The 18,162-nt window shown below is 46.0% G+C and overlaps 1 protein-coding gene across 2 annotated transcripts in view; it reads right to left on the minus strand.

Annotated features, from left to right (window-relative positions):
* svopl (SVOP like) overlaps positions 1–18,162 on the minus strand; it is a 106,582-nt gene that overhangs the window by 64,070 nt on the left and 24,350 nt on the right. The window contains exon 2 of one of the 2 annotated variants that reach the window (XM_033037727.1): positions 17,921–18,096. In XM_033037727.1, coding sequence (XP_032893618.1) covers positions 17,921–18,020 — 100 coding nt within the window. In that variant the 5' untranslated portion in view covers positions 18,021–18,096. Of the gene's footprint in view, positions 1–8,788; positions 8,887–17,920; positions 18,097–18,162 lie in introns of both variants that reach the window. The other variant, XM_033037728.1, reaches the window with a different exon arrangement.

Consider the following 18,162-nt stretch of genomic DNA (forward strand, 5'->3'; position numbering starts at 1 on the left):
TCTCTGCCCATCTGTGTGTTGCTATTCACAGCTTACACACCACCAAGCCGTTCCGAGTTAATGTGGGTCCTTTAATAAATTCATTAGTTGCAGGAACAGAATTAGGCCATTCGGCCCACCAAGTATACTCTGCCATTCAATCGTATGTTGCAAAAAAGTATTAATGTATTGTATTGTGTTGTAAAATCATGGATGATCGCTCTTCTCTTCTCAACCCCATTCTCCTGCCTTCCCCCCCCGTAACGCCTAACACCTCAACTACTCAAAAATCTATCAATCTCCACCTTAAAAATACCTATGGATGACTTGGCCTCCACAACCTTCTGTGGCAATAAATTCCAACGATTCACCACTCTCTGTCCTTTTATTCTAAGGCTATGGCCTCTGGTCCTAGACTTTCTCACTAGTGGAAACATCCTCTCCACGTTCACTCTTTCCAAGCCAAATGGTCATGCAGTCACAGAAGTGATTGTGGCACAGAAGCAGGCCCTTCTGCCCAACTCATCCATGCCGACCAAGATGCCCCATCCAAACAAGTTTCATTTGTCTGCATTTGGTCCATATCTCCCCAAATCCTTTCCATGTACCTGTCCATGTGTCTTTTCAATATTATTGAACTTGCCTCAGCTACCTCCTCTGGCAGCTCATGCGGTCAACACTTGTACGTACAATGCAAAGTCACACTGGCTGATCTAGCCACTCCACTGAAGCCGAGTTTACAAATTAACACCCCTAATTACGATTTGTAACAGGACTAACAAAATTGGCTTAGTGAGGCACATTTCAACAACCGGTAAACACCATGTCATTGCAAATAATGCATCTACAGCAGGTGGCCCGACTAATCCCGCATGGTACATGGACCAGCCAAATTACCACACCGTCGCTAATCTCCCCAGCAAATTAAACTTTCTGAGCAAAAACTCCAATTACTAACAGGCCATCGTGTCTGGGTCATGCTTGTCAGAATATCAGTAGGGTGGGATACGGGATGAATCAGCTTTTCCAGCAGTAGATGATTGATGAAGGTAGGGCAGTCGAAGTTGTAGACATGGATTTTAGCAAGGCTTTTGATAGGGTTCCTTTCGGTAAGCTGATCCAAATGATCAAGATGTACGAGATTCACAATGATTTGGTGGTATGGATTCAGGCAAAATGTGTAGAAAGGAACTGCAGATGCTGGTTGGAAGATAGACACAAAAGGCAGGAGTAACTCAGCAGGTCAGGCAGCATCGCTGGAGTAAAGGAATAGGCGACGTTTTTCATTCGGAACCCTTTTTCTGGGTTTGGGTTCCAACCCAAAACGTCACCTATTTATTTTCTCCAGAGATGCTGCTCTACCCGCTGAGTTACTCCAGCCTTTTGTGTTTGTATGGATTCAGCATCGGCTTATTCATAGAATGTCTTGGGATGAAGTGGAAGGTAAATATTCTGGCTGTCCATCTGTGACCAGTGGAGTTCCACGTATATCTGTGCTGCTGTTTGAGATTATATATAAATGATCTAGACAGAATGTAGATGCATTGATGAGCAGGTTAGCTGACGACACCAAAATTGGAGGAGTTGCAGACTGTGAGGAATTATGTCAGAAGATACAGCGGGATATAGACCTGCTGCAGAAATGGGCAGAGAAATGGCAGATGGAGTTTAACCCGAGCAAGTGTGAAGTCATGCACTTTAGGTGGTTGAGTGCAAGGAGAGTGCATACAGTTGATAGCAAGAACCTTAACAGCATTGACGTGCAGAGGGATCATGGAGTCCAAGTTCATTGCTCACTGAAGGTGGCAGCACAAGTATGTAGGGTGCTTTGGAAGGTGTTGGCTTGCCTTCATTGCTAGGAGCATTGAATACAAGGGTCAGGAAGTCACGATGCAGCTTTATCGGACTTTGGTTAGGCCGCTTTTGGAATATTGTGTGCAGTTCTGATCACCCCATTATAGGAAGAATGTGGGTGCTTTGGAGAGGGTGCAGAGAAGGTGATAATGCTACTCTGGACAGCCAGAATGCCTAAGAAGGAACTGCAGATGCTGGAAAATCGAAGGTAGACAAAAGTGCTGGAGAAACTCAGGGGGTGCAGCAGCATCTATGGAGCGAAGGAAATAGGCAACGTTTTGGGCCAAAACCCTTCTTCAGACTGATCTACCAATGATTTACCAGAATGCTGCCTGGATTAGACCGTTTCAGTTGCAGGGTTTGGATAGATTACTCCGGAATGTCAGAGGCTGAGGGGAGACTTGATCGAAGTATATAAAATTATAAGATGCGTAGATAGGGTAGACATTCAGACCCTTTTCCCAGGGTGGAAATGTCCAACACTAGAAGGCATAGCTATAACGGGAGTGGGGAGAAATATTTAATAGAGATGAGTGAGGCAAGTTTTTTTTTAAATTACAGAGAGAAGTGAGGGCCTGGAACACATTGCCAGGGGTGGTGGCAGAGGTGACCTTTGTGTGCTGTCCAGCACCCGGGCCAACTCATCATTCACCCAGCCACGGCCGAGTCAGTCAATGGATTGCGGTCGGGAATTTGTCCCGTATTTTGACCTTTTGTCCCTTATCTGGAAGTGTGAAAGTTGGCAACCCTAGATGCAAGACAAAGTATTTCACCGTACCTAAGTACATGTGATAATGAAGTATAATTGCATCCATGGATTCCATCACCTCCCCAATCACGCAGTCCCCTCCCTCTGCAATCACCTGACCCCTTTCACACTCCATTCACTGAATCCTCTCACGATCCCTTCCCCCTCTCTAATCATCCAATACCCATCTCCAATCACTCACTCCTCCCCTCTCTGATGTTGTGAACCCCTCCCCTCCTTTATTGTCCAATCTCCAGATCCCCTCCCCAACATCTTCGAAAATTACAGAGAGAAACCACTAGATGTGGGTTACATTTTTCCTCTGACATCAACAAATAGGTTCAGAAAAGGCTCACCATAATTTCCCACAAAGAAGAAAACCCCACAGTTTAAAAGCAGCACAGTGGCGCAGCTGGTAGAACTGCTGCCTCACAGTGCCAGAGCCAGGTTTGATCCTGAGCCTCGGCAGCTGTGAGTGTGCGGTGTTTGTACATTCGCCCTGTGACTGTATGGGTTTCCTCCCACATCCTGAAGACGTGCAGGTCTGTAGGTTAATCAGCCCAGTGAATGGCCCCAGCATGTAGGGAGTGGATGCAAAAGTGGGGGTGACACAGAACTAACGTTAACTGGTGATCGGTGGCAGGCGTGGACTCGGTGAGCCAAAGGGCTCGTTTCCACGCTGTCTCTGTCTCTCTCTAAATTATCACACTCTAAAGAAAGGTCCCAACCTGAAACATTATCTGCCCATTCCTCCGACACTTGCTGCCTGACCTGCGGAGTTCCTCCGCCACTATGTTTTTTACCCTACAATAACTCACCAGCGACGCAGCACTTTTAGAATGAAGGGGCCCAGCATTTATAAAAATATATTTTCAAATAGAAGTGCTAATCTTGTGAAAGAACAACATGCATTCATTCATATCCAGTATAATTGATCAAACTAGTTGGAGGGCAGGTCACACAGAACCCGGTCAAGCAGCTGATTAACTGCACTCAGAGTTTATTGTAGGTGCTTGCTCACCTGTGACTGCCTGGGCCAAGGAACAGATGCTCAGGCAGGCAGCATGCCCATTCCACGTGTAAAAATGGAAAAGCAAGAGTGGATCTGGTTCATTGTTACGCATGGGAGAGGGGCTGTGGGTGAAGGCGGTTGCAGGGTTCTCCGGAGAGAGGAATAGGAGACCAATTGTAAGCTTGGCACACTAAGAGTTGGAAACAGGACAGCATGAACAAATGTAATACACTGTAAACGGGGACAGCAATGTGGCACAATAATGGAGACGCCACCCCACAGCTCCAGTGACCAGGGTTCAAACCAGACCAGGTGCCTGTGGACGAGGTGGGCCGAAGGGCCTGTTTCCATGTGCATCTCTCTGAACTATCCCATTAGTCTGAAGAATGTTTAATCGCTTGTTTAATCAATAATGTTTTATTATTAATGTTTTATGTGTCATTCCCAACTGTCATTGTATGTCATTTTGTCACTTGTGGGCAGAGCATCAAGGCAAATTCCTTGTATGTGAATACTTGGCCAAAAAACATATTCATCCATTCATTCGGTGGTAGACAAAAGTGCTGGAGTAACTCAGCGGGTACAGCAGCATCTATGGAGTGAATGAAATAGGCAACGTTTCGGGCCGAAACGTTGCCTATTTCCTTCGCTCCATAGATGCTGGGGCACCCGGTGAGTTTCTCCAGCACTTTTGTCTACCTTCAGTTTTCCAGCATCTGCAGTTCCTTCTTAAACACTTCATCCATTCATTCAAGAAGATCCAAAACGTTGTCTGTCCATTCCCTCCACAGATGCTGCCTGGCCCACCGAGTCCTCCAGCACCACATTTTTTAACCCTGCCGAGTATCTCACTGGCTATCCAGCACTTTGAGCAGGCATGCATTTATGAAAATCTCTCTTTTTCCATAGAGAGGTGTTAATGTTGGGAAACAGCAACTTGCGCTCGTATCCACTACAACTGATCAAATAGTTCCCCCTGTGACCATGTGCATTTCGTCCAGGTACTCCAGTTTCCTTCCACATCCTAAAGATGCCTTGGTTGGTAGGTTCATTGATAGCTCTAAATTGTCCCTAGTGTGTGGGAAGTGGTAGAATCTGGGAGGGGGGGGGGGGGGGGAAGTGGTAGAATTGGCCAGGAATGTGTGGAAAATAAAGTGGGATTAATGTTGGATTGATGTAAATTGGTAGTTTAATGGCTGGTGCAGATTCAGTGGGCTGAAGGGCCCGTTTCTGCGCTGTACGACCATCTAAACATTCTCCCCAATTGCACCATATAACTGCATTGGGGACTACAAGTCGACCACTGATTTTCCGGCATCCTTGGTTCCAGAACCAGCCTGGGTTATTCGTTTTGCCAGACCAACAGAGGTCACGGCCTCCGAGAGGAGTCCAGCGGTGACGGAACGGTCCACCTAGGCCACAAAGGAGCCGAGATACCGGCCCGCAAAGTGGGCCTCAGAAGTCGGCTATGGCATTCCAGAGACCCGGCCGCAGGGGGGGCAATTTGGGGGGGGGGGGGGGCACAGGTTGCGGGGGGATTTCAAGTGCACTCCCATAATTTTGTCCGGATTAAAGGAGGTGCTGGATCACCAGTTGCCGGAAACATAGAAACATAGAAAATAAGTGCAGGAGTAGGCCATTCGGCCCTTCGAGCCTGCACCGCCATTCAATATGATCATGGCTGATCAACCAACTCAGTATCCTGTACCTGCCTTCTCTCCATACCCCCTGATCCCCTTACCCACAAGGGCCACATCTAACTCCCTCTTAAATATAGCCAATGAACTGGCCTCAACTACCTTCTGCGGCAGAGAATTCCAGAGATTCACCACTCTCTGTGTGAAAAACGTTTTCCTCATCTCGGTCCTAAAAGATTTCCCCCTTATCCTTAAACTGTGACCCCTTGTTCTGGACTTCCCTAACATCGGGAACAATCTTCCTGCATCTAGCCTGTCCAACCCCTTAAGAATTTTGTAAGTTTCTATAAGATCCCCCTCAATCTTCTAAATTCTAGCGAGTACAAACCAAGTCTATCCAGTCTTTCTTCATATGAAAGTCCTGACATCCCAGGAATCAGTCTGGTGAACCTTCTCTGTACTCCCTCTATGGCAAGAATGTCTTTCCTCAGATTAGGAGACCAAAACTGTACGCAATACTCCAGGTGTGGTCTCACCAAGACCCTGTACAACTGCAGTAGAACCTCCCTGCTCCTATACTCAAATCCTTTTGCTATGAATGCTAACATACCATTCGCCTTCTTCACTGCCTGCTGCACCTGCATGCCTACTTTTAATGACTGGTGTACCATGACACCCAGGTCTCGTTGCATCTCCCCCTTTCCTAATCGGCCACCATTCAAATAATAATCTACTTTCCTGTTTTTGCCACCAAAGTGGATAACCTCACATTTATCCACATTATACTGCATCTGCCATGCATTTGCCCACTCCCCCAGCCTATCCAAGTCACCTTGCAGCCTCCTAGCATCCTCCTCACAGCTAACACTGCCCCCCAGCTTCGTGTCATCCGCAAACTTGGAGATGTTGCATTCAATTCCCTCGTCCAAATCATTAATATATATCGTAAATAGCTGGGGTCCCAGAACTGAGCCTTGCGGTACCCCACTAGTCACTGCCTGCCATTGTGAAAAGGACCCGTTTACTCCTACTCTTTGCTTCCTGTCTGCCAACCAGTTCTCTATCCACATCAATACTGAACCCCCAATACCGTGTGCTTTAAGTTTGTATACTAATCTCTTATGTGGGACCTTGTCGAAAGCCTTCTGAAAGTGCAGACATAACACATCCACTGATTCTCCCTTATCCACTCTACTAGTTACATCCTTGAAAAATTCTATAAGATTCGTCAGACATGATTTACCCTTCATAAATCCATGCTGACTTTGTCCAATGATTTCACCACTTTCCAAATGTGCTGCTATCCCACCTTTAATAACTGATTCTAGCAGTTTCCCCACTACCGACGTTAGACTAACTGGTCTGTAATTCCCCGTTTTCTCTCTCCCTCCCTTTTTAAAAAGTGGTGTTACATTAGCTACCCTCCAACCCTCAGGAACTACTCCAGAATCTAAAGAGTTTTGAAAAATTATCACTAATGCATCCACTATTTCTGGAGCTACTTCCTTAAGTATTCTGGGATGCAGTTTATCTGGCCCTGGGGATTTATCGGCCTTTAATCCATTCAATTTACCTAACACCACTTCCCGGCTAATCAGTGGTGGACCTGTATCTACATGATAATGCACCGAGGCAACTCACCAAGGCATCCCAGTCAGCAGCTCATATACATGCAACCCCCCACATTCCCCTTACCCCACATCACCACCCAGAAGGACAAGGAAAGCGGGAGTGTGGGAATAGCATCACTTCCATAGGCCTTCACTCAAAGTCGCACAGCTGCCCTTCTTGAGAATTTATCACGATTCCTTCACCATCCAGAGATACCCAACTCAAAAGAGCTGTTGGAAAACTCTCAGCCCACAGGCTCCATCCACTCAAACCCACTACTCCACAATGCCATCTCAGGGAAGAGCAATGAAAACACTACTTAAGATAGACACAAAGAAGATGGAGTAACTCAGCGGGCCAGGCAGCACCCGGAGTGAAGGAATATGTGATGTTTCAAGTCCAGATCCTTCTTCAGACCGAGAGCAGGGGGGAATCGGCGAGGGCGTGAGGGCGAGAGACGGTGCTGCAGAACTCTCGTTGGTGAGAGGAACACTTATTCAAAGCTGGCAGCCTCCAGCAAAAAACAATCACAAAACCTTTAGATAGACACAAAAAATCTGGAGTAACTCAGCGGGACAGGCAGCATCTCTGGAGTGAAGGAATGGGGGACGTTTCGGGTCGAGACCCTTCAGACTGAGAGTCAGGGGAGAGGGAAACGAGGGATATGGAAGGGTACAAAGAGCAGGTAAGGTGGGAAAATGATAAGATTTGCCCCGCCGCGTTACTCCAGCATTTTGTGTCTATCTTCCGGGTAAACCAGCATCCGCAGTTCCTTCCTACACAATCACAAGACCCTTCTTGAACTGTATCCGAGCTACAGATGCAAGGACATACTGGACTGTCCACCCTCATGTACAAAACACAGAGCAAAAAGTCTAGACGGTAAGACAGTAAAATGTTTGAGGAACCGCGAGGATTATATCTACCTCTGTTTAATTGTAGCGCACACCTTCAGGCAAACTGCGATCCACTATCCTCCCCCCTTGAGTTGGACAATCGGTTACTAATCCGTCAATTGGGTAAATAATTTCATTTCCCTCAGAAAATGAAATCCCATGGAAAATCTCCAACTGCATTTGGAGGGGGCTGCTTACTGAAAGAACGGAGCAACGTGGATCAGTGATAGAGGTTTAATTAAGTGTTTAAGAAAGAACTGCAGATGCTGGAAAAATCGAAGGTAGACGAAAATGCTGGAGAAACTCAGCGGCAGCACCTATTCCTTCGCGGGTGAGGCCCCATAGATGCTGCCTCACCCGCTGAGTTTCTCCAGCATTTTTTGTCTACCTGAGGTTTAGTGAAGGTTAACTTTGTACCTTTGTCTGGAAAAAAAACCCTTTCATTCCATCCCGTTGAAAGTAAAGACAAGGCATTGGCCACAGATCTAGGCTATTCACAATTTCCGAAGTCTAATATGTGTACCCCTGCACCTATTTTCTATGTTTCTAAAGCATTACCTATTCCTTCTCTCCAGAGATGCCGAGTTAGTTACTCCAGCTTTGTGTGTCTATGCGGCACATCGCTGCAGACTGGACTGTGGACAGTTTAATTGCCCCCCCTTAGTTGCTCAGTGCATTATAAAAGTCGATTATATTTTTCTTCCTCTTTCCACTGACGCCGGAGTTTCCCCTGATACAAACAAGCTCCGTCGTTTATTCCAGGAAGCCGCGTTTGTCCCGGCACAGCGCTTTTCCAGTTTCACCTGTTGCCTGCGGAGTATACAATTCCCCTGCACGCTGGGACACAAAAACATTTGGACGCATCGCCGTCAATATATCCCTCGTTTCCCTCTCCCCTGACTCTCAATCTGAAGAAGGGTCTCGACCCGAAACGTCACCCATCCCTTCTCTCCAGAGATGCCGCCTGTCCCGCTGAGTTTACTCCAGCATTTGGTGTCAGTCCCCGACTTGAACACAAAACCTGTGCAGCCGGGCTTTAGGTGTACGATACCTTGCGTCTTACGATTGGCGGACTCCTTGTACTCCTGCATCGGCACCTCCATGGTTATTCCCTCTGTGTGTGCAGCTTAGTCAGCTGTGTGTAAGCGCCTTGGTGAAGGGAGGTTAAGTGACTGTTGCAATTCCATTCTTGATAGAGCGTAACACATTTCCTAGTCCTTTTTGTGAAAGGACTGACAGGGGGAAGAGGGGACAATGTAAAAGGTGGGCGAGCATCACCCGATGTAACATATGCGTGTTCGCGGTGGCGAATTTGTTGAGGTACACGCCTGGTTGATTGCATTCGTTGAAACAGGGCGGACCGTGTGAAGGGTGTAGAGTCTACACTGTAGACAATGATTGGATAACAAAACAGTGAGGCAGACTCCAAGTGCTGGAGTAATTCCTGTTTAGGCAACATCTCTGGCTAAAAGGAATACATTGCCCTCCATAATGTTTGGGATAAAGACTAATCATTTATTTATTTGCCTCTGTACTCCACAATTTGAGATTTGTAATTTTTAAAAATCACATGTGGTTAAAGTGCACATTGTCAGATTTTATGATCTTTTTATACATTTTGATTTCACCGTGTAGAAATTACAACTGTGTTTATACATAGTTCCCCCCCCCCCCCCCCCCATCCCCCCCATTTCAAGGCACCATAATGTTTGGGACACATGGCTTCACAGATGTTTGTAATTGCTCAGGTGTGTTTAATTGCCTCCTTAATGCAGGTATAAGAGAGCTCTCAGCATCTAGTCTTTCCTCTAGTCTTTCCATCACCTTTGGAAACATTTATTGCTGTTTATCAACATGAGGACCAAAGTTGTGCCAATGAAAGTCAAAGAAGTCATTATGAGACTGAGAAACAAGAATAAAACTGTTAGAGACATCAGCCAAACTTTAGGCTTACCAAAATCAACTGTTTGAAACATCATTAAGAAGAAAGAGAGCACTGGCGAGCTTAGTAATCGCAAAGGGACTGGCAGGTCAAGGAAGACCTCCATGGCTGATAACAGAAGAATTCTCTCTATAATAAAGAAAAAAACCCAAACACCTGTCCAACAGATCAGAAACACTCTTCAGGAGTCAGGTGTGGATTTGTCAATGACCACTGTATGCAGAAGACTTCATGAACAGAAATACAGAGGCTACACTGCAAGATGCAAACCACTGGTTAGCCACAAAAATAGGATGGCCGTGTTACAGTTTGCCAAGACTTACTTAAAAGAGCAACCACAGTTCTGGAAAAAGGTCTTGTGGACAGATGGGACAAAGATTAACATATCACAATGTTGGCAAGAGCAAAGTATGGAGGAGAGAAGGAACTGCCCAAGATCCAAAGCAAACCACCTCATCTGTGAAACACAGTGGTGAGGGTGTTAAGGCCTGGGCATGTATGGCTGCTGAAGGTACTGACTCACTTATATTCATGGAGGATACAACCACTGATGGTAGTAGCATAATGAATTCTGAAGTGTGTAGACACATCCTATCTGCTCAGGTTCAAACAAATGCTGCAAAACGCATTGGCCGGTAGTTCATTCCACAGCAAGACAATGATTCCAGACAATAGGTGCAGGAGTAGGCCATTCAGCCCTTCGAGCCAGCACCGCCATTCAATGTGATCACAGCTGATCATCCCCAATCAGTACCCCGTTCCCGCCTTCTCCCCATTTCCCCTGACTCCCGCTATCTCTAAGAGCCCTATCTAGCTCTCTCTTGAAAGTAAAACATAGAAACATAGAAATTAGGTGCAGGAGTAGGCCATTCGGCCCTTCGAGCCTGCACCGCCATTCAATATGATCATGGCTGATCATCCAACTCAGTATCCCGTACCTGCCTTCTCTCCATACCCTCTGATCCCCTTAGCCACAAGGGCCACATCTAACTCCCTCTTAAATATAGCCAATGAACTGGCCTCGACTACCCTCTGTGGCAGAGAGTTCCAGAGATTCACCACTCTCTGTGTGAAAAAAGTTCTTCTCATCTCGGTTTTAAAGGATTTCCCCCTTATCCTTAAGCTGTGACCCCTTGTCCTGGACTTCCCCAACATCGGGAACAATCTTCCTGCATCTAGCCTGTCCAACCCCTTAAGAATTTTGTAAGTTTCTATAAGATCCCCTCTCAATCTCCTAAATTCTAGAGAGTATAAACCAAGTCTATCCAGTCTTTCTTCATAAGACAGTCCTGACATCCCAGGAATCAGTCTGGTGAACCTTCTCTGCACTCCCTCTATGGCAATAATGTCCTTCCTCAGATTTGGAGACCAAAACTGTACGCAATACTCCAGGTGTGGTCTCACCAAGACCCTGTACAACTGCAGTAGAACCTCCCTGCTCCTATACTCAAATCCTTTTGCTATGAAAGCTAACATACCATTCGCTTTCTTCACTGCCTGCTGCACCTGCATGCCTATTTTCAATGACTGGTGTACCATGACACCCAGGTCTCGCTGCACCTCCCCTTTTCCTAGTCGGCCACCATTTAGATAATATTCTGCTTTCCTGTTTTTGCCACCAAAATGGATAACCTCACATTTATCCACATTATACTGCATCTGCCAAACATTTGCCCACTCACCCAGCCTATCCAAGTCACCTTGCAGTCTCCTAGCATCCTCCTCACAGCTAACACTGCCCCCCAGCTTCGTGTCATCCGCAAACTTGGAGATATTGCCTTCAATTCCCTCATCCAGATCATTAATATATATTGTAAATAGCTGGGGTCCCAGCACTGAGCCTTGCGGTACCCCACTAGTCACTGCCTGCCATTGTGAAATGGACCCGTTTACTCCTACTCTTTGCTTCCTGTTTGCCAGCCAGTTCTCTATCCACATCAATACTGAACCCCCAATGCCGTGTGCTTTAAGTTTGTATACTAATCTCTTATGTGGGACCTTGTCGAAAGCCTTCTGGAAGTCCAGATACACCACATCCACTGGTTCTCCCCTATCCACGCTACTAGTTACATCCTCGAAAATTTTCTATATGATTCGTCAGACATGATTTACCTTTTGTAAATCCATGCTGACTTTGTCCAATGATTTCACCACTTTCCAAATGTGCTGCTATCCCATCTTTAATAACTGACTCTAGCAGTTTCCCCACTACCGATGTTAGACTAATTGCGTATTGCGAATGCAACACAAGGAGTTTTACAAAGCTAAAAAATGGTCAATTCTTGAGTGGCCAAGTCAATCACACAATCTGAACCCAATTGAGCATGCCTTTTATATGCTGAAGGGAAAACGGAAGGGGACCGGCCCCCAAAACAAGCATAAATTAAAGATAGCTGCAATAGCGGCCTGGCAGAGCATCAAAACAAGACAATAGACATTTATTGTCACATGTACCAATTGGTACAGTGAAATTTGTGGTCACAATCTCCTAAAGGGGGCGCTGCACTGGCAGCGCCTGTCGGCAGCGTGTCCGGTTTTATTCCAACTTTTTCTATTTTTTTAGTATGTTTAAAAGTCTGTTTTTAATGTTTCTTTGTGTGTTATGTGCGGGGGGTGGTGTGGGGGGGTAAGGGGGAAACCGTTTCGGCCGCCTCTTCCATGGAGAGGCGATTTTTTCAGGTCGCCTCTCCCGTGGCCTAACAGCAAGGATCGGCGCGGACTTTCCCGGAGACGCGTCCGGAGCTTCAGCGGCGGGCACAGCGTGGACTCTCGTTGTGGAGCGGGTAAGACCTCGCTGGAGGGGAGCGCTCCGTTACGCTGGCCCGCGGCAGCCGGCAGCCAGAAGCCGCGGTCTGCAGAACTCCAGCTGGTGCGGCGTCTACAGCCCGGGATCCCTCGTGGAGGACCCGGGGGGAAGAAGAAGCTTCCACCGCCGGCCCGCGGCCGTCTTCTACCGCGGGCGTGCTATGGACTTACCGTCTCCCCTGGAGGGGAGCTTGATGTGGTGGATGTTTGTGTAAAATTTTTATTGTGGTTGTGTTCTTTATTATTGTACCGCTGCTGGCAACCCAAATACCACCGACCTTGGTTGTGTGGCAATTAAATTATATCAATCAACCATACAGCCATCAGAGAAGACACCCAGCAACTGGTGATTTCCATAAATCGCAGGCTTCAAGCAGTCATTGCATGCAAAGGATATGCAAAAAAATATGACATTGTTATGTCTCAAACATGATGGTGCCCTGAAATGGGGGACTATGTATAAACACTGCTGTAATTTCTACATGGTGAAACCAAAATGTATTAAAATAGCCTTTAATAAAATCAGACAATGTGTTCTTAAACCACATGTGATTTTTTTCTCTTACAAATCTCAAATTGTGGAGTACAGAGGCAAATAAATAAATGATGGGTCTTTGTCCCAAACATTATGGAGGGCATTGTAGGTGACCTTTTGAGCCGAGACCCTTCTTCAGACAGAGTCAAGGGAGAGGGGAACTAGAGGTATGAAAATGCACAGAACAAAGATGGTGCTGGCTGTATTATTCTTGAAGAGTTCAAGAGAGTTTATTGTCATGTGTCCCAGATAGGTCAATGAAATTCTTGCTTTGCTTCAGCACACACACACACACACACACACACATAAATAAGCATATATAAGTACTGTCACAATTCTGTCACATTTCATACCTCTATTTTCCCTCTCCCTAACTCTCAGTCTGAAGAAGATTCTTCCCAAATTGGTTCAGTACTCTTCTCCAAACTGCCCCTCCATTTTCCCTGCCTCCGTTCAGGTCATTCCGCCTTTCAATCATGGCTGATCTATCTTTCCCTCTCAACCCCATTCCTCTGGCTTCTCCCCATAATCTTTGACACTCTTACTAATTAAAATCCTGTCAATCTCCTCTTTAAAAACAACCAATGACATGGCCTCCACAGCCGTCTGTGGCAATGAATTCCACAGATTCACCACCCACCGACTAATGAAATTCCTCATCTCCTTTCTGAAGGTACATCCTTTTATCCTTTTAACTGTCACATTAACACCTTCATCCATGCCAACCATTGCTGCAAGGATATGATATATTTGACATAATTTCTTTGATCAACAATGAAAAGATTTGGATAATCATTTATCTAAACAGGGGCAGGATGTGATATGGCAGAGTTTACTGAGAATGCCACACAATCTGTGCACTGGTCAAGGCTGGATGAGAAGGAAACACACTGATATCAAAACAGATAAACAGGAGGCTAAATATATATGGTGTTGTGGAATTTTTCTGTCCCAACATGATAGCCACATATTCTACAAAAGAACTGTATCTATACTTTCCAGGCTACAAGTTAGTTTAGAGGTACAGCATAGAAACGGGCCCTTTAGCCCACTGAGTCCATACTATTAATCACCCTTTCGCACAAGTTCTATGTTATCCCACTTTCTCATCCACCCCCTACATACTAAGATAATTTTTATTTAAACAGTGGCCAATTTACCTACAAACCTCCATGTCTGCAGGATGTTGGAGGAAACCCGCATGGTAACAAGGTGAACGCGCAAACTCCACACAGACCGCACCCGAGGTCAGGATCGAACCCGGGTGTCTGGCGCTGTAAGGCAGCAGCTTTACCAGCTGTGCTACAAGGAAGGAAAGGGGAGATTACTGTCTCAGATTCGCTGCTGGTACTGGAAACACATCAACATTTCCTTGTGTGGATAAGGAACTGCAGATGCTGGTTTAAACCGAAGATAGACACAAAATGCTGGAGTAACTCAGCGGGACAGGCAGCATTTCTGGAGAGAAGGAATGGGTGATGTTTCGGGTTGAGACCCATCTTCGTGGCCGTGTGAAAATCCTGGTCTTCATGCTGTGTGAGGACTTTCACCACACTGACAGCAACAAGCTGCTCAACATCAGCTATCTGGGGCAACAAGTTATGGGCATTAAGTACTGTCCCTGTCAGCAATAAACACATTCTGTCAATTAATTATAAAAGGGACATCGAACAATGTTGGATGACTTCAGGGGTTGTGTACAAGACAAGAACACTACTAAAAAAAAACCCAATACTCATACTTGTGCACAACCATCAGTTATAGAGTTATGTAATTACAGAATCACAGACAGATACAGTATGGGAACAGGCCCCTCAGCCCACTGAAAATCAACCACACCTTTACATTCATCCAACACATCCCATATTTTAATCTCCTTCACAATTTTATCAGCTGCCCCCAAGCTCCGTTGCTCAATGACACACAGGGCCAATTTACATAATTTAATAACCTACATATCTCTGAGAGGTGGGAGGAAACCAGAGGGCACAGGGGAAACCCATGTGGTCCCAGAGAGAACATGCAAACTCCATATAGACAGAACATGACGCCAGGCTTGAAGATAGACACAAAAAGCTGAAGTAACTCAGCGGGCCAGACAACATCAATGGAGAAAAGGAATAGGTGATGTTTCGGGTCGAGACCCTTCTTCAGACCCTTTTCTCCACAGACATTATCTGATCCGCTGAGTTTCTCCAGCATTTTGTGTCATCTCACGATGCCAGGATTGAACCCTGGTCTCTGGTGTTGAGGTAATGGCTCTATGGCCCTGTGCTACCCTAGTTGGAAAAATAATGGGTCACCAACATTAAAAATAATAAAATTGCACAATGAACTGCTTTGTTGAAAAAACATTTTAAGCATTGACTGCTTATTATAATAACTTAACATAATTTAGAATAATTATTATATTAATCCATTGAAGGTGATCATGCCATTTTTGCACGTACTTGGCACAACCTTATCAATTGCCAACCTTAATGATCATCAACCTTGTCCAATCAGTCAAAATGAATGAAAATATGACAGAAGTTTAGCGTATCATGGTTGGGACATTTTGAGATTGGCTAAAGTCTATACTAAGGGCAGAGGTTGAAGGATCCTATGAAGCAAAGACAATATGAACGTTTGAAGAGTGTTGGCTGTGAACCTGTTCCTCCTTCCACAGATGGTTCCTGACCTGTCGAGTGTGGGGGGGGGGGAGGGGGGCAGGGAGCTTTTGCATTTTTCAGCTTGAAATTGTGCAATCTGGTGCATACTGCAGCGGTCTTTTAACTTAGACTTGAATGCAACATTTATGCTTCAAATTGGATTAGGTATAAATAAGGTTAGGTTAAATTATATTCCTAATAACATTCCACAGTAGAGCCAGGCTCTGATCCAGGTTTAATCCTGACTACGGGTGCTGTCTATATGGAGTTTGTACGTTCTCCCCGTGAGCGCGTGGGTTTTCTCCAGGATCTTTGGTTTCCTCCCACACTCCAAAGATGTACAGGTTTGTAGGTTAATTGACTTGGTGTAAATGTAAAATTGTCTATAGTGTGTGTAGGATAGTGTTAATGTGCGGGGATCGCTGGTTGGTGCGGACCCGGTGGGCCGATGTGCCGGTTTCCACTCTATCTCTCAAACTAAACTAAACCTCGGGAACACTGCCACATCAAATCAGCTTTCTCCATTAACCATCGGCCCATTCCATTGGGCTCAGTTTTCACATTCTTCAAGTCAGGTTTAACCAGATGCAAAACCATGCTCCTGATCACTCCCCTTTCTCTCAAAACCTATTAGCAAATGCTATCATATTACAGTCACTGTGCTAAGAGTCTTGGTTAACTGGGATAATTCAATGATTATCACTAAATCTGAGATTATCTATTGTTCCCAGAACATTTGGCCCCAGAAAGCTACTTTAGATACAGCACAGATACAGGCCCTGCAGCCCATCAAGTCTCCGCCGACCAACAAACAACCTGTACACGAACCCACGCACACGGGCGACAATTTTACAATTTACTGAAGCCAATTAAACCTACAAACCTGCACGTCAATGGAGTGCAGGAGGAAACTGGAGCAACTGGAGAAAACCTACACGGTCACAGGGAGAATGTGCAAACTCTGGACAGACAGATAGTTAGGATCAAACCTGGGTCTCTGGCACTGCAAGGCAGCAAGCAATTCTATCGTTGCGCCATTGTGCCGTCCCAAACCCTGATTAACTCAACAAATCCATGAACAGGACTTCAAGCCATGCTAGAGCAGAGCTGGATAGACGGGTGCCCCAGGCTGGATGCATGGTTGCAGAGTTGGCTGCATGAGTGGTTGTTGGGCTAGATGTAGGTGAAGCGCTGAGTGAGTGGATGCTGTGTTACGTATGTGGCCGCTGTTGCAGATAAGGGTGTAGGACTGGTTAAGTGGGTGAATCTGAGGAAGGACATTATTGCCATAGAGGGAGTGCAGAGAAGGTTCACCAGACTGATTCCTGGGATGTCAGGACTGTCTTATGAAGAAAGACTGGATAGACTTGGTTTATACTCTCTAGAATTTAGGAGATTGAGAGGGGGTCTTATAGAAACTTACAAAATTCTTAAGGGGTTGGACAGGCTAGATGCAGGAAGATTGCTCCCGATGTTGGGGAAGTCCAGGACAAGGGGTCACAGCTTAAGGATAAGGGGGAAATCCTTTAAAACCGAGATGAGAAGAACTTTTTTCACACAGAGAGTGGTGAATCTCTGGAACTCCCTGCCACAGAGGGTAGTCGAGGCCAGTTCATTGGCTATATTTAAGAGGGAGTTAGATGTGGCCCTTGTGGCTAAGGGGATCAGAGGGTATGGAGAGAAGGCAGGTACGGGATACTGAGTTGGATGATCAGCCATGATCATATTGAATGGCGGTGCAGGCTCGAAGGGCCGAATGGCCTGCTCCTGCACCTAATTTCTATGTTTCTATGTTTGCAGGGCTGGAAGGCTGGACTTGTAGGCACTGGTTGGAGTGGGTGGGTGGCGTGCTGTGCAGAACGACTAGAGGAATGCAGGGTGTGTGAACGGGGAAATGCAGGTCTGAACTAAATGTGTGGTAAAGATAAACACAAAATGCTGGTGTAACTCACAGGGTCAGGCAGCCTCTCTGAAGAAAAGGGATGGGCAACGTCTCAGATCTGGTCCCTTCTTTCGGGTCCCAACCCATAACGTCACCTGTCTTTTTTCTCCAAAGAGGTTGCCTGACCCGCTGAGTTATGCAGGCACTTTGTGTCTATCTTCGGTGTAAATCAGCATCTGCAGTTCTTTGTTTTTAAATGTGTGAGCGCTGTGCAGGTGGGTAGTCAGGCATCAGGTAGTTGGAGCCATAAAGGAAAAAGTTTCAATGGGCTGAGTAGTTGTAACAACCTCATACAAAGGGATTTCTACCTTTCTTCGGCGCCGTGCCATTGTCATTTGGATATGAAATCGTGACGCTCTCCTCCAGGTGAATATAATTGACCAGCGCTTCTTTCTTGGAGATCATCATGTTTCTTGGGCACGGAATCACTGATTCTTCTCAACTGACGACAGCTCGGCATTACCTTTCCCCACCTCAGAATGGCCTGAAGGAAGAGAGACAAGATTAGTATATCCAAGGAGTAAAGTTTCAAGTGGTGTACCAGATGCGA

Source organism: Amblyraja radiata, chromosome 19, assembly GCF_010909765.2.
Source record: "Amblyraja radiata isolate CabotCenter1 chromosome 19, sAmbRad1.1.pri, whole genome shotgun sequence".
Lineage (NCBI taxonomy): Eukaryota > Metazoa > Chordata > Chondrichthyes > Rajiformes > Rajidae > Amblyraja > Amblyraja radiata.